At 34.9% G+C, this 22003-nt stretch overlaps 1 protein-coding gene across 3 annotated transcripts in view; it reads left to right on the plus strand.

Moving 5' to 3' along the window:
- STRN3 (striatin 3) overlaps positions 1-22003 on the plus strand; it is a 110027-nt gene that overhangs the window by 86249 nt on the left and 1775 nt on the right. For 2 of the 3 annotated variants that reach the window (XM_058540778.1, XM_058540779.1), the window contains 8 exons: positions 5237-5370; positions 6718-6893; positions 7088-7135; positions 7428-7549; positions 11133-11300; positions 12872-13012; positions 17031-17138; positions 21881-21967. In XM_058540778.1, coding sequence (XP_058396761.1) covers positions 5237-5370; positions 6718-6893; positions 7088-7135; positions 7428-7549; positions 11133-11300; positions 12872-13012; positions 17031-17138; positions 21881-21967 — 984 coding nt within the window. Of the gene's footprint in view, positions 1-544; positions 686-5236; positions 5371-6717; positions 6894-7087; positions 7136-7427; positions 7550-11132; positions 11301-12871; positions 13013-17030; positions 17139-21880; positions 21968-22003 lie in introns of all 3 variants that reach the window. The other variant, XM_058540780.1, reaches the window with a different exon arrangement.

Below are 22003 nucleotides of genomic sequence, written 5' to 3' on the forward strand. Positions count from 1 at the left end.
AATCAGGTTTTTCAAATTTGGGAAAAGTGAAAAAGCATTTTGAGAAAAATTGGAATTGATTAGTTAATGACAAATTTATGTGAATGTGGCAGGGAAACATCCAGATAAACACCAGGGAAAGTTAATTGTTTGCACCCTCATAAAAATCATTTGTACTTATTTCTTTAACTTTTAAAAATAGTGAATTAAGTTGGAAAAACTCATGTTTTATTCTTTTATTAAACACTAAAATCTCTTTTTGTTTTAATGATACCTTCTGTGTCTGTGAGCTTACAGAAGTTTGGTTACAGAAGACTCAATTTTATATACATAAAAAACAGTGGAGATATGTCTGCAGAAATAGTGAATATCTTAAATATTTAAATCATTTTAATATTTTTGGGGGGATGCTATGGAAAATTGAAGACTACTTTAATTATCTGAGATTTTTATAACTGGAACTTCTTAAAAATAGCCTGTTTTGTTAGTAAATTGGTTTTAAAGGCTGCTAGCCAGTCAAGCGGTAGCCATTAAATGAACCTCTACTGCTGACATTAATTTACAGGGGTCAACAGGACAAAACTCTACGACATGACAGCTGATCTGGGAGATGGTGAGCTGGCCCACATCCCTTCAGGAATCATTAATCAATCTAGGTCAGCCTCTACTAGAATGACTGATCATGAAGGTGTAAGAGCAGAGGAAGGTACAAAATTTAGCTACCCTGTTTATGTACATTGCAGAAGATGTTAATTCCAAATCACATCTCCTTAATACTGCAAGTTTGCTACTGTTTGAAAAGTGATTTTGAAATTTTAGGCTTCTATGTCTTTACCTTTTGTTTTTGTTTTTAATGTTAGGTGGATTTATTTCTGTCATAGGTCAATTCAAACTATCTTTCTGAAATTTAACTTTAGCTTAGAGATCTAGTAGCAGGAAAATAATACATAGTTTAAAAAAAGACTTTAGAGCCAGCCCTAATGACCTAGTGGTTCAAGTTTGGCATGCTCTGCATCAGTGGCCCGAGTTCCGGTTACCAGGCACAGACCCACACCACTCGTCTGTCAGTAGCCATGCTGTGGCGGCGGCCCACATAGAAGAACTAGGAGGACTTAGAACTAGAGTGTACAACTATGTACTGGAGCTTTAGGGAGGGAAAAAAAAAGAGAGGAAGATGGGCAACAGATGTTAGCTCAGGGTGAATCTTCCCCAGCAAAAAAAAAACTTTAAATAATACATATGGAAAAGAACTACTCAGTCATTTTGTCATATTGCTTAAATTTAGCAGCTAATAATAACTACCACTTATTAGGAGACAACTAAGTACCAGACAGTTTGCTTGGAACTTTTCATATAATTTCTCAAAATATATATGTAACAAATGCCTAATTTAATCATTTTAGAATGGGGCAACATCATTGTTCTTTAAGTTTGTACCAAGTATATACTACTTGGTAATGAAGTTTCTAAAATTTGCCTAAACTAGAACTGTGTAGGAAATGAAATTACTATTTAGGCATTTTTTCCAAAATTGATTTTAGCTGAAGATATGTAGATATACTTGAATAATTTATAATTCTTAGTCTAGATAGTTAAAATTCTAAGTAATGAGACTGTATTCTTACCAGAGGTTTATTGTAATAGATGTATATATAATTCATTATCTAATAATTTGGCATGCAGATTGAATTTCATTGATGTTTCTGCTCTTGCTGTGTAAGGGAATTTGTTTGATGTCCCAGTCAAAAATTTTTGAATACATCTTATTTTCTTTTAAGAGTTCTCTAGTAGCACATTTTCCTAGTTAAAGTTAAATAATTTTGCTTTTTTTTTTGGTGAGGAAGAGTGACGCTGAGCTAACATCTATTGCCAATCCTCCTCTTTTTGCTGAGGACAGTTGGCCATGGGCTAATATCTGTGCTCATCTTCCTCTATTTTATATGTGGGACACCTGCCACAGCGTGGCTTGATAAGCAGTGCATAGGTCCGTGCCCAGGATCCAAACCTGCCATCCCCGGGCCGCCAAAGCAGAGTGCGTGAACTCAACCACTACCCCACCGGGCCGGCCCTGCATTTTTCCTTTACAGTCACCTCTGCATGCATTTACCACTCACTGTACTCTGTAAGAAAATTTGAGGAAAGATAAGGAAAATCATGAAAACAATAAAACCAAAACAAAACATTTTAAAGCATGAAAAGCAGCGGGAAAAGTAAAGTAGTCTTGATTTTTCCAGATCTCTTCCATTATTGAGCTATTTTCCTGTTTTACTTTGTCAAGTATTTTCTAAAAGCACCACTGTTTTTCATTTTATGCGTTTAGTAGTGGTTTAGCTTCTTTAGCTTTTGGTCTGTTTTATGAAATAATGCATAGGAAAACTTGCAAACTTTTTTGTAGTTAATGTTGTATACTTAAACTGCAGATTTTGCAGTTTAAGGCAAAGCCGTATTAGCAGGAATAGGGACTGGTTTAAATGCTTCAAATCAACGACCTATGGAAAAAGCCAGTCAAGGCCCATGCTACACAAAAACCAGTTTACAGCTCTGTGTGTATGTGTTTATGTGTATGTGGTTTTTAAAGAAAAAAGTGTAAGTCAATGATCTAACTCTTAATAGTGGAAGGAAGAAGAGAGGGGGAGATAAACACAACCTCGTTACACTTTTCAAAGGGTAAATCTTACTAGAAATATGTTATTAAAAAAGATTCAAGTTCACCTTCGACTTAGAAGGGAACATTAGAGTTTGTAATCTCTTATTTTCAGTGGCAACCTCCAACTTCAGAATGCTTTCCTGTTGAAGGCCATGTCATATAAAGAAAAAAATGTCTGTTTTCAAGGAGAGAAACTTCTGCATTACAACCTTTCAGACTATTTTTAGTAAAAGAGTTAAGACGTACCGTGTCGCCACTGGCATAAATGGAATCAATTATTGGGCTGTATTCTTTAGGTTTGATAAAATGGAAGGAGAAGGGAAGAGTTTGGTATGTGAACTATATGTTTCCTTGGTCGTTAGTACCCATAAAATGGAGAATTAGTTTTAGAAGTACAAATAGGACCTTGATGTAAGATCCCATTTTGTAGATCCTAAGATTTCCATAAAGGGAAATGCTGATAGAATAATAGTATTCTTAAATTGCTTGATGAAATCTCTTGGGCTGTATCTAGTAAAAAGTGTCATAATTTCCATCCTTAAAACTACTTTTAATAATTTTTTCTTTGAATTTCTAATTACACTTTCTATGCTTATTGCTGTAGGTAATAAAATGAATTTACAGAATAGAAATTAATCCCCTCTGCAAGGAAACAAGGGCAAATAAATTGAGTATTTACTGTGATTACCATATGCCACAGTGAGGGGTGATTATGGAAAGTAAAATACAGCTTAAAAGATTTTTTTCACATCAGTATATATGTAATAAATGCTGAGTGAGCAGGTTAGCTTGCTATATATAAATAAATATATGTATATATAGACATAGAGAACTGTAGTCATATGATTAATTAGTAATGGATATAATACTAACTTTTTGTTTAATACAATTAATTTAAAACTCCGTTAAGACTAGCTAATGTTGCCCAGGCACTTCCCTTCACATGCCCCTAAATTGGTCAACAACTGACCAGAAATATCACTGCAAAAAGAATATGTTAATAATACAAAGTAGTTTGATATTATGTTAAAGTTATTTTATTGGGCTTTTATCAAGATTTGTGTTACTGAGTGTTTATGTAATTGAGGGTGGGAGGAATTGTGGCGTTTTTTCCTAACTTGTCTTACATACAAATTATGAGCTTAAAAGAAAAATATGTCCTTGTACTGGCCAAAAATGCTTTGAGTAAATATTACCTAATCCACTTTATATAATTGTTCTTAAACATAATTTTAAACTATTCATTTTGCAGTTCTCATCTGCTTCTGGTATTACCAATAAGTGCCTACTAGATATTGGTAGGAAGGATAGGTGCTACAGATTGTTCAGATTCAATAAGTATAATCATTGAAAGGTTAATTAAATACTACTAATATCAGTATGTATATTTTCTATCAGATTTACTCTAAATCAGTTGCTGACTCACAGCTTCATTTTAGAAATGTCATTTAGGACCCTATTTGAGTCAAATTATATAGACTACTTTGATAAATAAAATAAGATAGTCTAAATAAAGATGAATTTTACTTTTGCCATAGTATATATCTAGAAGTTGATTTGTATCTTCTCAGAATTATTTTCAGTAGTATTAATGATGACTGACAAATTTCATTACACCTGTTATGTTTCCTGTAGTGTATTAAATTTATACCATCATTTTTCATAGGAATTTTTCAAAATTGATAATTGGCTTGAGTTTTTATATGTTTCCCTTTTAAATTTGCTCATGAATTTTAAATGTGTTTTGATGTGTTGAGTTGTTTTGTATTACAATGACTTGTGTACTTTCTCTTTGCATCTTAAGACTAAAATTGTGCTTTCAAAGCATGTTTGAAATGATATTGAGAATTATTGCTTATACTGTAACTGTTAGAGCAAAATATTTATATAATAGTACAGTTATTCCAGTTATGGAAGAGTTTGATTTTAATTGGTCAAAGTATCAGAAATGTAGAGTTCTATAGTTAGTCAATATAGATTAGTCATTTTAGAAGTATCATGGTAAATAAAAGAGAAGTTAAAATAAAAAATCGTAGTCAAAGCTTGAAAGCTGGAATTTACAGAAAGGAAACTGACATTGTTGGTGGTAGAACTGCCCTTTTCCTAGACCATTGCTGTTACTGGAGGAATCGGAGCAGTTTAAGGCTTCATTTCAATAAACTGATACACTATATTGCAGACTAGAAACCGTTCCGGTTGAATGCTTATTTTAATTTTTATCAGGGGCTAGAAAACCTAACACTTCTAAGCAAATACGATACAAAGCAAAAGGACTTAGCAACAACCTATTACATTAAAAAAAACTATAGTTATAATTGTAGTGAAATAAGTGACTTAAATAGACAAAGCTTTTGTGCCCCAACTCCCACCCTAGAATAATATATCTAGTGCATATTTGATTTGTGGACGATTATGTTGCAGCTCCTAAGTAAACAAACATTTGTTTATTACTACTCAGGATTTTTTGAGTGGAAGAAATAAGGAGGGAAGTGGGAAAGTAAAAATTATATTACTGAATATTATAACTGTTAAGTGCTTACATTTCCCCCACAATATTGTCTTGTACTGTATGATTTTTCAGCATTTAAGAAGCGGTTTTGTTCTTTATAGCTGAACCAATAACGTTTCCATCTGGAGGAGGCAAGTCATTTATTATGGGTTCTGATGATGTTTTGTTAAGTGTACTGGGCCTTGGAGACCTTGCAGACTTGACGGTAACAAATGATGCAGACTATAGTTATGATGTAAGTGCAGTTTTATTTTTAATTTTTTAATGATTTAATAGAAGGCTCCTTATTTTTTGGAAACACTTATAAAACAGAATTAATGTCAAGGTGCATGGAAAAGATAAGTTTAAGTGTGTCAGTATGTTGATTTGAAGTGACATGTAGTTTTTCTTTTATAACTACTTTCTTTGCGGTGTTTAAATTTTTCTTTGGTATTGTGGTCGATTAGCCAGGAGTTTGGGATGATTGATTACCTTAAAATATTGGTCGATAAATATCTATCTTGAGTAGTCAACTCTCAATTATCTACTCAAATTAAGCCATATTTTGGTGTTAAGAGAAAAATAGATTACCTGAATCACTTATTTGCCTTCAGGAAATGTCTTAAAAAGCACATTTTATTTTTGAACTTTTATTTTTTTAAGGATAATGTTAAAGTTAGCTTGCTATTTCCTGAATTCTTAGTCCTTCATTTGAGGGATGGGAAGAGGATGGAGGAGGGGATGGGAAGCACACTGTTAGAGGTGAAACTAGTCTTGGATTAAATTTTTATAGACAATAAACACTCAATTGAGAGTTAACTATACTTGTTTAGATTTTATATTAATGAATTTTCAGTTTTTCAGCAAATCAGTTTTTTTCCTCTTATAACGAAATTTGTTTTTCTACATTTTATACTTACGTTAGCATGCTTTTTAGAAACATGAGCCTTGGTGGGCTGGATTATTGTCATTAATATTTTTAAAGTATATAAGCAACTAAATTCTAGTCAACTTTTGACTACTTTAGAAGCGGTTTCACAGCCTATCTTTACAGATGGAGAAATGAAGGTAAAAAGATTAACCTCTTATCAGTATCAACAATGATAACGAAAATGGGATGAAAATATGCTTAAAATGTCTTAAGTTCAGACTTTTGGAAAGTACGTTAACTTGCTGCCTTTAAAGTTTTCACATGCTAATTTTGTAAATGACAACTGTACTGTTGATATTGTCCTCTTGGATTTTTGGTAGTAATTTATATAATTTTTATTGTGTTCTTGTAAAGTATTGCAGCATGGTAGTTTCTTTTGTTATTCTCGTCTGTCATTTAATAGGACCTTTGGGTTTAGCCTGATGATTAGGGAAAACAGATTAAGACTCTGCATTTGATCTAGGTATTTGAAAGTTAATGAAATTATTCTTCTGGATTCTTATTAAATGATAAAGATTTGTAATATAGTTTTTAAGGTACATTAAATTTCCACTGGACATTTTAGCAAAGCAGTTTTAAATATATGTTTTAAACACACCAAGACAAACAAAAATTCCACATGCCTATCAATTTACTACTTTTACCACTAAATATTGCATTCTTTCTTTTTAGTTGCCTGCCAATAAAGATGCCTTTCGAAAGACATGGAACCCCAAGTATACACTACGTAGCCATTTTGATGGAGTACGAGCATTAGCTTTTCATCCTGTAGAAGCTGTGCTGGTTACTGCCTCTGAGGACCACACTCTGAAACTTTGGAACTTGCAAAAAACAGTTCCTGCCAAAAAGCAAGTATTTTAACATTAGCCTGTGTTTTTTTCCTCCCAAATTTGCTAGTTATTGTAGGTAATTATTCGTCCTTATGGTTCTGTATCTTTTATGCACTCATTTGATCTTACCTAATGACTCTTGAACATCAACCAATGATTTACAGTTATTTAATCGTCTTCTCCTTCCCCACCTTTTGTTTCCCTTCTTTTAGGAGTGCCTCTTTAGATGTAGAGCCTATCTACACATTTAGGGCCCACATGTAAGTTTTGTTGAATTAGTACTTAACTAGCAACCATAGTTATTGTTAACAATTATTTATCCTCAAACTTTGTAATTTTCTCATAATGTTTGTTTTATATTTGAAAAGATATCAGTTGAATAATATTTTATTTGATTAATAATTGTATTAGAATATAATCAGTACTGTTCAAATGTACATGTTTACCTTAAACAGTTTTTAGATACCATATAAATTCAGAGGTTGGGGGGATGTGGATGTGAGTTTCTTCTTAGGCTTTGTAAGTAATTTTTTCCCTCTTTTCCTATAATAGTGGTCCTGTTCTATCATTAGCTATTAGTTCTAATGGAGAACAGTGTTTTAGTGGTGGTATTGATGCAACCATCCAGTGGTGGAATATGCCTAGCCCTAATGTGGATCCATATGATACATATGGTAAGTAAAAGACTCAAAACGTACTTTTTTTTAAGTGAATGAACCTGACAAAAGTAAATACCTCAAATATCATTATAAGGTTGTTTAGACACATATTAGTCTTTTCATTTAGTTCTTCCATTTATTAGTAATTTGCTTTATTAAAGAGAAAAATTAAGAAATATCATGCCATGAATATTTAAGCCTGCAAATTGGTACTTTCTCTATCGTGTCCAAAAATAAACTATATTAAAACATTAATTAATTTTCAGTACTAGTTAGAAAAAGAATAGGAGAATAAAATTTAATATAAGGAAAAATTTTTAAAACTTAAGAAACAGTTTATGTAATTCAAAAACATTTAGCAGGGGCCAGCCCAGTGGCGTAGCAGTTAAGTTTGCGCACTCCACTTCGGCAGCCGGGGGTTCACAGGTTGGGATCCCATGTATGGACCAACGTGCTGCTTGTCAAGTCATGCTGTGGCAGTGTCCTATATAAAGTAGAGGAAGATGGGCACGGATGTTAGTCCAGGGCCAATCTTCCTCAGCCAAAAGAAGACGATTGGCAACGGATGTTAGCACAGGGCTGATCTTCCTTACCAAAAAAGAAAAAAAAAAAGAAAAAATTAGCAGAAGGCAATAGAAACAAATGGGGCAGTAAGGGTGTAAATCTGTACAACTTTTAAAAGGAAAAAAAAAATCCTTAATTAAAAGCAAAAACTTTTACTCACAAGTGCCACTTTTAGAATCAGTCCTACAGAAATACCTGTATGTATATTTAAATATATTTACAAGGGCATTGTTTGTAATTACAAAAAATTAAAACAGAATGAATGTTTATTAATATGAGAATGGTTAAATAAACAGTGATCTACTTTATGGTTGGTTCACTTAAAAAGAATTCAAGAGCTCTTTAGTCTTTTTATTTAACACACACTTGGTACGTAAATTTGCCAAGTATAATATTAAGCATTATATCAAGAAATAAGAATCTAATGGAAAAGATAGATATTAAACAAATAAGAGGATGGAGTCTGTGATTACAGATTGTGATAAGTGCTATGACGATATAGTACTATGAGAGACAGTAACAGGCAAACCTTCCTTGTGTGTAGTCTAATAGTGACATTCAAGGCAAAATCTAAACGGTAAAAGGGAATTTTTAGTCAGGAGTTTTAAGCCAAGAAGTGACTTCTAAATGTAGTTTGAAAAGGTGACTCGGGCTGTTGCAAGGAGAATGGATTGGGGGCAGGAAGTGTGGAGAAAGGAATACCAATGTAATATTGTAATGTAAAGTTGTAATGTAGTGGTCCGGTAGACTAAGTGAGAGATGATGTTGCCAGGATTAGAGTGGTGATAGAGAGAAATGGATTTAAGACATATTGAAGAGGTAGGGTAGAATAGACAAAATCTGTTGATAAATTGAATTGAGTGGATAAAGTGTTAGATGAGTGACTCTTGATTTTGCTGTTTATTTTTTTAACAGCTTTACTGAGATATAATTCACGTATGATAAAATTCACTCTTTTGAAGTATACAGTTCAATAGTTTTTACTGTATTTACAGGGTTGTGCAACCATTACCACTACCTAATTCAGAACATTTTCATCACCACTCCTGCATTTTTGACATAGCAATTGAGTATACGATGGTAGCACTTATTGAAATGGGAGCAGAACAGTTATGAGAAGATAAAAGATGGTGAGTTCGGTTTTTAGGCATGTTAAGAGGTGGCAATATCAAGTAGGTAATATCAATATTAAGATATGAGAAAGGACGGTATAGGGTGAGTGTGTTGTGTAGGGTAAGGAGAGAAAGCCAAGTCCTGAGGAACTCTGACATTGGGAGAGTGGCTAGAGCAAGAGAGTCAACAAGGAAACTGAGGAGGAGCGGCCTGTGAGTCAGGAGGAAGTGCCAGAGAGTAGGAATCCTGGAAGTACACCTACAGTAGAAACCATTTGAGAAGAAGGAAGCAGTTGGCACTTTCAGATGTTGCTGAGAGGTCTAATAAATGTTAGGATCGAAAGGTTCTTTTTTATAAGTGACAGATAGGTTACCCAGGTCTTGGCCAGACAGAGAGAGGTTGGATGCTGGGGCTAAGACCAGAGGGTGAAGGGACCTCTGGGTAACCTTTCAGGGCACACTCTATGGATGAAAAGCAATGTGATGAGAACAGCAAAGAAAGAAAGAAATCAGCAAAGAAAGAAAAATTTTATTAAATTTGATAGAATAGAGTTCGTCATTGGTAATTTTAGCAAGGTTTGTTTTGGTGTGGTGATGGTCTCAGAAACTATGTTAGAGTGATTTGGAGAGTAAATGAGGGTGAAAAAGCATATTTACTTCATACTTTTCTACTGTTTGGGGAAAGATGGTATAAGGTTAATGATGGTTTTTTTGTTTAGATTGAGAGATTCTGGAGGATATTTGCTGTAGTAGTGTTCTCGAGGAGGAGGAGAATTTATGTAGCAGGGAAACTGTAAACATTAAAGCAACTGAATGAGTTGGATGGAATCCAGAATATGCATGGTGGAATTAGCTTTTGATAGGAAGGAGGACAGTTCCTAACTTGTATCTGGAAGCAAGGAGAAGATGGTTTTAGACACTGATAGATTTATAGATCCGGTGGCAGGAAGATGGGGGAGGGGTTCCTATTTCAGTGCTGTGTTTTCTCAGTGAAATATGAGAGAGAATCATTGATGAGGAAGGGAGGTTGGGAACCATGAGAATTGTGGAGATGATAAATATTTATGTAAAGTGGGAGTTTACTAGAGAAACAGGATTGTAGGACAAATGATACACAATGTTATTAGCTATCATGTTCATCAAATGATGAATGGATGAATGAAATGTAGCATATCCATACAATGGAATATTATTCGGCAATAAAAAGAAATGAAGTACTGATACATGCTACAACATGGTTGAACCTCGGAAACTATGCTAGGTGAAAGAAGCTAGTTACGAAAGGCCTAGGGCTAAGGAAAGGCAGGGAGGAAGAATTGGGGGAAATGGCTAATGAGTGATGAAAATGCCCTAAAATTGATGTGGTGATGCTTGCACAACTCTGTGGACATAATAACAACCATTGAGTTGTACACTTTAAATTAATGAGTTTGTATGGTATCAAAATTATGTCTCAATAAAGCTGTTTTAAAAAAAGTACGGTCATGTACCGCATAATGACGTTTCAGTCAACAGCAGGCTGCATGTACAATGGTGGTCCCATAAGATTAGTATCATATAGCCTAGATGTGTAGTAGGCTATACCAACTAGGTTTGAGTAAGTACACTATGACATTTGCACAATGACAAAATCACCTAATGATGCATTTCTCAGAACATATACCTATCCTTAAGCAACACATAACTGTATATGTTCCTTATAGAAAATTGCAAAAATACAGGAAAGTATTGGATGGGGTGATAAAAGTAACCCATAACTCCACAAGTTAGAGATGAGCCCTGTATATACTTTGGTTTATCTTCTTATGGCCGTTATGTGTAGTCTTACACTTAATTGTATGAAAAGTTATCTTTATATACCAAAGCATTTCTTTTGAACTTCATTTAGCTAATTTTTGTTTTGTTTGTTTCTTCCTTCTCAGAGCCAAATGTTCTAGCTGGCACTTTAGTTGCTCATACAGATGCTGTCTGGGGTCTTGCTTATAGTGGCATAAAAAATCAATTACTGTCTTGTTCAGCAGATGGCACTGTTAGGTTATGGAATCCACAAGAAAAATTGCCATGTATTTGCACTTACAATGGAGACAAGGGTAAGTAAATTTTGCTTCTATGAAAAAAGCTTTTTTTTTTTTTTTAATTTGGAAGATAGAAAGGACAAAGCAAAATGATTTACTATTTCCTTGCTGCTCCAAGAGATATATAGAAAGAATTTTATAAAGCTTGTGATAAACTTTTGCTCTTAGTCATTTTTTATAAACAAGAAAGGTGCTTTGCAAGTATATCCTGTAGCTCAGTGCTTTTTGACCTTCTTCAGGACATGTCCTATTTTAAAAATAAAACTATTATTATGTAGCAGTGGAGTAGACAAATGAAGGCTACTCAGGGACAGCACGAGGAGGCCCTCCACCTGCTCCAGGTGGCTGCCCACAAAGACTGAAGGGAGCACAGTCTCAAGCATTCCTGTAAACCATGTATGAGCACACTGGTTGAGAAGTCTAGCCATAATCATTGAAATAGCACCCTTAACTGGAAAGTACAAACTGAGTTACATGCGTGATTTGAAATCTTTTCCTGTCAAAGAAGGCTTTAACCAATTCACCTTGTGACATTTATTTACATACATATATATTCATGTACTTGTATTGGTCTTATTTTCCAAGTCATTTTTTAGTATTTTTTAAAGTCAGACTTTTCCTTTTTATTAAAAAAGTATGTTTTGTTTTAAAACATTTTAAATGAATAATGTGGGCCGGCCCCACGGCTTAGCGGTTAGGTGCGCACGCTCCGCTGCTGGCGGCCCGGGCTTGGATCCTGGGTGCGTACCGACGCACCGCTTCTCTAGCCATGCTAAGGCCGCGTCCCACATACAGCGATGAGAAGGATTTGTAGCTATGACATACAACTATCTACTGGGGCTTTGGGGCGGGGAAATAAATAAAATTATAAAAAATAAATAAATAAATAAATGAATAATGTGTGCTTAGTTTTGTTGGATCTCTTAGATACCTTAGTGATTCTACTAATTTTTCAATTACCCAAGCTTTTGAGGTAAAAATTTATTTAGATACTTGTTTCGTCCAGGTAATTAATTGTTTGACTCCAGATTTCACCATGTTGTGCATTGATCTGCCAGTTTAATAAGCTAAAGAGAGAAATTGCTGCTCAGGCCACTTTAGGATAGTACTGCATCAATGAATTCCAGAGTCCGAGCTTCATTGTCACAGAACCAAAAATTAGACTTGTATTAGCTGCTTGATAAGGCCTACAAGTCTCAGACAGGTGAACAGACTCCCAAGACAGTGATGCAAGAATGCTCATTTATCATTTTATAGTAAGAAATAGAATTGGCAAGTGGGCCAAAAGACTCAGCTAGCATTTTTTTCCCTCTTAGAAGAAAATGCATAGGAGAACAAATAACTTTTGCACCTATCTGCTCTTACTTTAAGAGCCCTCTAGCTATGTTTTTCTTATGTTAGAGTGTTATAAAGACTTTTTAAATAATTGAGGGACAAAGTTATCTATTATATTTCACCATGCTAACACAATTGCTTTCTATTTCATTATTAACATTATTTCAAGAATATTTGAATTCCTCTTTCTTACTAGAAAAGTGGAGATTTCTAAATTATTTTTACGTTGTATCTCTTTGGACTCCTTTCAGAGCATGGAATACCTACATCGGTTGACTTTATAGGCTGTGATCCAGCTCATATGGTGACCTCTTTCAACACTGGTAGTACAGTAATTTATGATTTAGAAACATCACAGTCATTGGTGATGCTTTCATCACAGATAGATTCTGGTAAGTTTTCATGGGTTTCTTTGAAATCTTAAAAAGGATTATTACACAATAGAGAGCGATCTTTTAATTTTCATATTTTTACTGTTTGAATTTAGGGTGGAAAAATAATTAGTTTCAGTGTGTTATAATTGTATTTATTTACATTATTTCTGTTATTTCCTCAAATTATGCTTAAAAGCTTGAGGGTGTATGAGGACAGAGGGATGAGTAGAGCAACGTAAGGGTGAAAGCAAGGGAAAGAATTTTAAATTTTTAATGGAAATACATATGAAAGTAGAGAAAATAATATAATGAGCTTGATGAACTCATCATCCAATCCAATAATTATGTATAAATGGCCAAGGTTGTAAGTGTAGGATGTGGTATGTGTTTTACAGTTTATTTAAATAGGGATGCAAATAAGGCCCATGCATTATGATTGGTTGATAGGTCTCTTAGGTCTTCATCTGTAGGTTCCCCCTCCATCTCTTTTATTTCCCTTGCATTTTTTTATTGAAGAGATTGGGTAATTTGTCCTATAAAGTTTCCCATAGTCTGGATTTTGCCAGTTGCATCCTTGTATCATTTAATGTGCTTCTCTGTTCATTTTATTTCCTATAAATTGGTTCTAGATCTAGAGGCTAATTCGGATGCAGGTTCAGTGTTTTTATTTGTCTTAATTTGAAAGTTTTTTAAGTGTTTTTGGCAAGGCTGCTTCATAGCAGTTTGTGAACTTTTATCAGAAGTAAATATTATCTTGTTGTTTATCTTTTTCTTATGTTTTCAGTCTTGATGATCATTGCCTGGGTCCGTTAATTCATTAACTGTTGAAAAATGATTTTCTAATTCTATCCTTCTCTTTCCATTTATTAGCTAGAATACTTCTATAAAAAGGAACATAACTCATCACTAATTTGGTTACCTTGGAGTTAGTGATTATAAACGAAAAGCAAGATAAATGTGATTGACTTCCCCCCTCTTTTATTTGCCAGTTTTCAAAATAATGAGGTGATTTCCTAGCATCCTCCGAAGGTGACCAGTGAGTCTTTTGGGTTTTATTTGTTTTTATTATCATTGTAATCTCTCTTTGATATAAATGTATTTGATGTGTTTCAATCCATTGTAGGTATTATCTTTGTTGCCACTCAGATTGTTTCATCTTTGGCCTGTGGGAGCTTATTCAGGTTGGCTCCTGAGTCCTTTTGACGTGACCCTGGTAATTGTTGATAGTTTTCTTTCTGATATGACAAGATGTTCCAGGTTCCTCTTGTTCATTTTGTGCCCCAGATCTGCAATCAGCCATTTCTCTAAGGAGCTGTGGTTTCTTTTTGTGGAAAATGGCATTTAGAGACTACAGTATAGGTGCTAGGCTATTGGGTTGGTCCTCATGGCTTTCATGTCTCTTGAGTTGGTCATTGGCTTAGGCTTTTTCATTGGACAGAGCTAGAAGTGCATTTTTATTTATTTATTTATTTTTGCTGAGGAAGATTTGCCCTGAGCTAACATCTGTGCCAGTCTTCCTCTATTGTGTATGTCGGTTGCCACCACAGCATGGCCACTGACGAGTGGTGTAGATCTATGCCAGGGAACTGAATCTGGGCCGCTGAAACAGAGCATGCCGAACTTAACCACTAGGCCATGGGGCCAGCACCTAGAAATGCGTTTTTCCTTTTTTTTTGAAGTTTACATTTTGTGTGTGTGTGAAATTTTTGTTGTACATTATTGTTTGTCAGTCACCATGTAAATGCATCCCTCCACCCCTTGTGCCCACCCCACCCCCCTTGCCCCTGGTAACCACCAAACAGTTCTATCTGTCTATGTGTTGGTTTATCTTCCACACATGAGTGAAATAATGCAGTGTTTGTCTTTCTCGTTCTGGCTTATTTCGCTTAACATAATACCCTCCACATCCATCCATATTGTTGCAAATGGGACGATTTTGTCTTTTTTTATGGCTGAGTAGTATTCCATGGTGTATATATATACCACATCTTCCTTATCTAATCATCAGTCGAGGGACATGTGGGTTGATTCCATGTCTTGGCTATAGTGAATAATGCTGTGATGAACATAGGGGTGCATAAGCCTCTTTGGATTGTTGATTTCAGGTTTGTTGGGTAGATACTCAGTAGTGGGATAGCTGGATCATAAGGTATTTCTATTTTTAGTTTTTTGAGGACTCTCCATACTGTTTTCCATAGAGGCTGTGCCAGTTTGCATTCCCACCAACAGTGGATTAGGGTTCCTATTTCTCCACAGCCTCTCCAGCATTTTTTGTTTTTTGTCTTGGTGATTATAGCTGTTTTAATGGGTGTAAGATGATATCTTAGTGTGGTTTTGATTTGCATTTCCCTGATGATTAGTGATGTTGAGCATCTTTTCATGTGCCAGTTGGCCATCTGTATATCTTCTTTGGAGAAGTGACTGTTCATTTCCTCTGCCCATTTTTTGATTGGGTTGTTCGATTTTTTTGTTGTTCAGTTGCATGAGTTCTTTATATATTATGAAGATTAATCCCTTGTTGGATATATGGTTTGCAAATATTTTTTCCCAGCTGCTGGGTTGCCTGTTCATTTTAATCCTGGTTTCATGTGCCTTGTAGAAGCTCTTTAATCTGATGAAGTCCCATTTGTTTATTTTTAGAAATGCATTTTTAAGAAGGAAAAACACTGATAAATTCATAGAAATCCTTTCAATTCAAATTGAGATTTATCTCATTAATTTTACATCTTCACCTCATTTTAACCATGCTGAAATTCTTGGTTCTCAGTAAAATCCCTATAATCTCATTTGATTTATCCCACAGTACACACATAGTTGTCTCAGAATAATAATACCAACACCACCACTAATAATTTGATTACTGATGATAGTCTGTACTTAGATTATATTCCTCTAGGGATGGACAGACTATTTATGGTGTTTTAAAGTCACCTGAAATAATTTATTTCTTGGTGCTTATACCACCAATTGGATATACAGTTAAGTTCCTTTGTTTAATTTTACTTTTGATTTTTCATGATTGTTTTTTTAAAAATCACTTTATAGTTATGTAAAACATTTATATAGTTCTGTGGTCAAATCTCAAACCACGTTATACTCAAAGAAGTATCTTTCCCACCCTGGTGTCTCTCTCCCTTTTACATAGGTAACCATATATATATATAGATATGGATATATATACATATATATGTTTTTGGTTTTCTGTAATGTGTTTAAGTTCAGTTAAGAGCTTGTATACATGTGGAATGATTGATTTACTTAAAGTCTAATAATGCTGGTAATATCTTCCCATTTGTTTTGATCTCTCTCTGTTCTTCCTCATTTCTAATCAAAAATAAAGAGCTTGGTAGTAAAGAAAAGGTCTTATCCCTAGGAATATTAACTCCAGTTTTTTGTCAGTGTGTGTACAATGGATTTTTCCTTCCAAACATCTAATTATCACTTATGAATTTTTTCTTCATTAAATGCTTATAATTCTTTTATGGGCTGTTTATTAAAGTAATAATTATTGTGGGTCTTTTAAGAATTCTAAACCACCTATATTGACAGTCTGCTTTAGAATATGTTTAATTTTTTCTAAACTTGAGCCTAGTACTGTCCATTTTCTAGGACAGGATAGCTTAAACATTTATTTTTTTATGAACATGTCTCTCTCTAGAGCCCTAGTTTTAGTTCTCAGATTTTTTGTTTTATACAAAAGCTTTAGTTTTTAATGATTGTTATTTTTTGGTAAGACTTAAAAAGCTCATCATCCAACTTCTAATTGAAGGTTTGAATTTTTTTTAAATTAATTAATTAATTAATTTTTTTGCTGAGGAAGATTGGCCCTGAGCTAACATCTGTGCCAATCTTCCTGTATTTCATATGTGGGACGCCTCCACAGCATGGTTTGATGAGTGGTGTGTAGGTCCGTGCCTGGGATCCGAACCCTTGAACCCTGGGCCGCCTAAGCCAAGCACGCGAACTTAACCACTACGCCACCGGGCTGGCCCCTGAAGGTTTGAATTTTAGTGCGTTATCTTTCTTTATCTTTCAGGTTTACAATCCAGTAATCACATTAACAGAGTAGTAAGTCATCCCACACTTCCTGTTACAATTACTGCTCATGAAGATAGACACATCAAATTTTTTGACAATAAAACGGGTAAGTTGTCCTATTTTCTTTTCAGTTATATTAATAATACTGTATAGTGGAATGATCAAAAATGCTATTCTTTTATAGAAGATATATTGACTTTTCGGCTTCAAAATTGCCAAGTTAAACCATTGTAACTCAGATTTCTGCTTTACTTAGTGGAGCACACTTGCAATGTATGTTAAGTTTTATCCTTAAGTATATATAATACCTTGCCTACCTATTATGATTTCTTCGTGTCATGTTAGTTGAATATAAATCCTTGCATTTGAAATTTTTTATTCATATTCTGTTTTGAGTTAGTATAGCAAAAGAGGTCTTTTTCTGGTGTTTGGCATTTCAAATGTATTCTTAAAATTATATCTCAGTGGATAAAATGAGGATATAGTAGAAATTGTTTATTGTCATCTTCCCTGTATTTCTTATTGTAAGGAAACTTAGCAGTTCTATAGAAGTTAAATCAAATTTTAATTTAGCCATAGGGTTGTTTCTTTAAGGACCCCTGTTTCATCTCTCATTACCTAGAATACTACATAAAATATTGTTTGCTCTCGTTCAGGAAAGGTCTTGACAGCTCTTAGGCTTTTTTGAGGAGAAGCTAAAACAGTCAGGGATATTGAAGGACCTGCAAATAAGAAACTTAAATGTTAATTGCAACATTATTGCAGGGCAACAAATTATGAAGCAAGACAGCAAATCAGAACTGCAAATTTCTCTTTGAAGGTTGTATAGGACATGGCCATAATTTTTAGTCTTTAGAGTCTTACATAAATCTCTTTGTTCAAACAACACTTTCATAGACAGATTCCTTTTAACTCAGCAGAACAAGTTGAGAAGAGAATGGATGTTGACAGGTCTATATATTGCACAAGAAAGAAGATTCATATTCATGTGAATGTTTTCAGTTTAACACCTTATCAAATCAATTCTTTGAACATTTTAATGAAGCCTGAAGATCTTCCTCTGCTGCAAGAGAAGAGAGATAATTTCCTTTACTGTATTTCTAAAAAGATTCCTTTTTATTAATTATTGAAGATTTACATTTGTAAGTGGAGGTTCAGGAAATTTAGTAGTTCTATTAAAAGCAAAAAGTGAGTCTCTAGAGCTGTTTTACTGGCAGAAATGAAGAAAGTGGTAATAAAATTTTACTTAGTAACAGAAATAAGGACCCTATAGTCTTTCAAATTGTTTACAAATTCTACCAATTTATGCTTTTCTTTCTTTCTTTCTTTCTGTTTGTTTTTTTTTTTGGTGAGGAAGATAGGCCCTGAGCTAACATCTGTTGCCAATCTTCCTCTTTTTGCTTAAGAAAGATTGTCCCTGAGCTAACATCCGTGCCAGTCTTCCTCTATTTTGTATGTGGGACACCACCACAGCATGGCTTGATGAGCAATGTGTAGGTCCACACCTCGGACCCGGGCCACTGAAGTGGAGTGCGCAAACTTAACCACTACACCACCAGGCTGGCTGGCCCCTAATTTATTCTTTCTGTTAAGTAGTCTAATACCATGTCTGTAGTGTGAAGATAATTGAAGCAAGAGGGTCCAAACAATGGAAAAACTCTAAATCAACTTCTCTCTCACTTTCACTCACACACACATACACACACACACAACATTGAGTTAAACTATAAAATGTGTTCAGAAATAGTGTTTTCAAAGAAATCCTTCTTTGAAAATAGGTTTAAATGTGATAAACTAGAATATCTCCATAACCAATGTTGCTGATTAGCTAAGTTGATAATAGAATATTATTCTATCAAATGAATAGTAAATTTATTGAGTTTATCTGAAACATTATAGAAATTGATACTATGAATGAGTTCAATAAATATTTAGATTTTGACAACACAAGTATACTTAGCATTTTGTATTCTGCACTGCACTGGCTAGTATCATGTATAATATGGGGTTTCTGCTTTCTGGGGGCTTATTGTTGTCTGGGGAAAATAGGATATGTATGAGTGTGTGTGCTCATACATACATGCAGTAAGATGAGCCCTGTTACATAAAGGAGGCTTCCAAGAGTGAGAGTTTGAGCTTTGCCTTGAAGGGATGGTAAAATTTTTTTTTTTTAAGTGAAGAAGATAGTAGGAAATTCCAGAAATTCCAAAATAAGGGCATATTTCGAGCAGAGGCACGGTGGTAGGAACTTGGGCTGGAACAGAAGTTTCTTATAGGCAAAGCCAAAAAGGTAAGTTTAGAGAAGGAAAACAGTCTATTGAGGAGAATTTTTCAGAACGAGGCTAAGAATAACGGGTTTTTGTTTATCCTATGCACTATGAAAATCACTCTTAAAATATTCGAGCAGGGATTTGGAAAATTCGTTTAGAAAGATTATTCAAGTTGCAATATGGTAGATCCTTGACTTTAAAGAAATTAAAAATTTGGGGCCGGCCTGGTGGCATAGAGGTTAAGTGCGTGCACTCCGCTTCAGCAGCCCTGGGTTCACAGGTTCGGATCCCGGGCGTGAACCGACGCACCGCTTGTCAAGCCACGCTGTGGTGGCGTCCCGTATAGTGTAGAGGAAGATGGGCACAGATGTTAGCCCAGGGCCAATCTTCCTCAGCAAAAAAGAGGACTGGCATCAGATGTTAGCTCAGGGCTGATCTTCCTCACAAAAACAAAAAGAAAAGAAATTAAAAATTTCAATTCCTACTATTCCACAGAGATCTTCAGGGCTCATGACTTTTAAAATTTTGGTAGAGGCACAAATTCGAGTTGTATATACTGTGCCTGACAGACTTAACTAGTGAGTGAGCCTGGGAGGAGGCTGTAGTACAAGTGAGGGATGTGGAGGACTTGGAGGAAGAAGGTCCTGAACTGGTTGTGGACTCATTCATTCAGCAAAACTTTTGAGTATCTGCCATATCCTTGGCATAATTCTCAATGCTTGGTGAACAAAACAAAATGTCCTGTCACCTTAGAAATTATAGCCTAGTGCTGTATTGCTTACTGTGAGTGAGACATCGTTCTATTTGATCTACATATATATATTAACATGTTTTCTCTTCTAGTAACTCTATAAGGTAGATATAGTACTATTATATATCTCCATTTTATAGTGGAAATAAAAGGCTTAAAAGAAGTAATTTGTGCAGTGTTACACAACAGAGAAAAATTACAGGATTTGGATTCAAACTCATACAGTTTGCTTCCAGAGTCCACATTTTTTTACGTCAGTCTATTTCTTCTCCATTTCATAGAGGCCTGTAATATTGATTACCCAACTCAGAGGGCTTAAGGTGCCAGGGAGGGGAGAACAGGTGACTGCATGTGTCCTTCGTTTCCTCAGTTACAGGAGGAAAGAATTAATCTTGGTGGGGGAAGAGGAGTGGTAGCAGACTCATTGGGCTATGAAATTGGTTAAATGTGAGAAGCTGCAAGTATATGTTGGTGAAGGAAGGGTCCTAGTTCTTGGGAGGGGTCAGAAGCCTTGTGACTTCTGTGGTCTCCACTGGAGGAAGCCCAGTGCCAAAGTATTTGTGCAAGACAACTTTGTATTCACAACTTGTTTTTTAATTTCTACTTGCTATTGAATCTTGTTTGCTTCCCAAATCTTCAGCGGAGATATTCATTAAATTACATTTTCCAGAACAGTGTCTTTGTTCCTATGTGGGGAAATCCAGAATAATTTCTCTGATATACTCCCACCGTTTACCTTTTTTTTTTTGTTTCTAATATATAAAATGATTGACATTTCCAAGGATAAATAAATTTGATGATACTAGAATCTTTGGGGAGGAATATATTCTCTGGTGATTTATTTATCATTAACCCTGTATTTAAAATAATCCTTACATCTCTTAATGAGAAAGATTTTATTTTCATTTTAATTCTAGTTTACGTGATATTAAGCTTTTGATGCAAGCCTATAGTGATTTTTTTTTTTTCTTCTGTGAGGAAGACCAGCCCTGAGCTAACATCCATGCTAATCCTCCTCTTTTTGCTGAGGAAGACCGGCTCTGAGCTAACATCTATTGCCAGTCCTCCTCCTTTTTTTCCCCAAAGCCCCAGTAGATAGTTGTATGTCGTAGTTGCACATCCTTCTAGTTGCTGTATGTGGGATGTGGCCACAGCATGGCCGGAGAAGCGGTGCGTTGGTGTGCGCCCAGGATCCGAACCTGGGCCGCCAGTAGTGGAGCGCGGTCACTTAACCGCTAAGCCATGGGGCCGGCCCAATCTTATAGTGATTCTGTTTTCCACTGTCTACCAGATACTATCAGATTCATGTCACACAGATGTCTTTTTTAGGAGTAATTGGGAAAGTTCTGCATTAGAATTAAAATTCTCTTTAAAATTATTATAGTGGATGAAACTTGAAAACATCATACTAAGTGACAGAAGGCAGACAAAAAAGCCATATGTTGTTGTATGATTTCATTTGTATGAAGCATCCAGAATAGGCCAATCCATAGAGAAAGTAGATTAGTGGTTGCCAAGGACTTGGGGGAGGGGAGAAATGGGGAATGACTGCTAAGTGGGTATGGAGTTTCCTTTTGCAGTGATGAAAATGTTCTGAACTAGGTGACGATGATGGTTGCACATCGTTGTGAATGTTCTGAAAGCCACTGAATTGTACCCTCTCAAATGGTTAAAAGGGTAAATTTTATGTTATGTATATTTTACCACAATAAAAAAATGTTGCTGTAGTGATTGTCTATTTTATATTGATGCTATATTATGGTTTCTGATCTCTCAAATTAGTAACTATTTGTGAAAACTTAATTTTCTCTGTTATGTTTTATTTAGGTAAAATGATCCATTCTATGGTAGCTCATTTGGATGCTGTTACAAGTCTAGCAGTAGATCCTAATGGAATCTATTTAATGTCTGGAAGTAAGTCTGAACTTCCTGTATTGCCTACAAACTTTA

Source organism: Diceros bicornis, chromosome 5 (assembly GCF_020826845.1).
Source record: "Diceros bicornis minor isolate mBicDic1 chromosome 5, mDicBic1.mat.cur, whole genome shotgun sequence".
Lineage (NCBI taxonomy): Eukaryota > Metazoa > Chordata > Mammalia > Perissodactyla > Rhinocerotidae > Diceros > Diceros bicornis.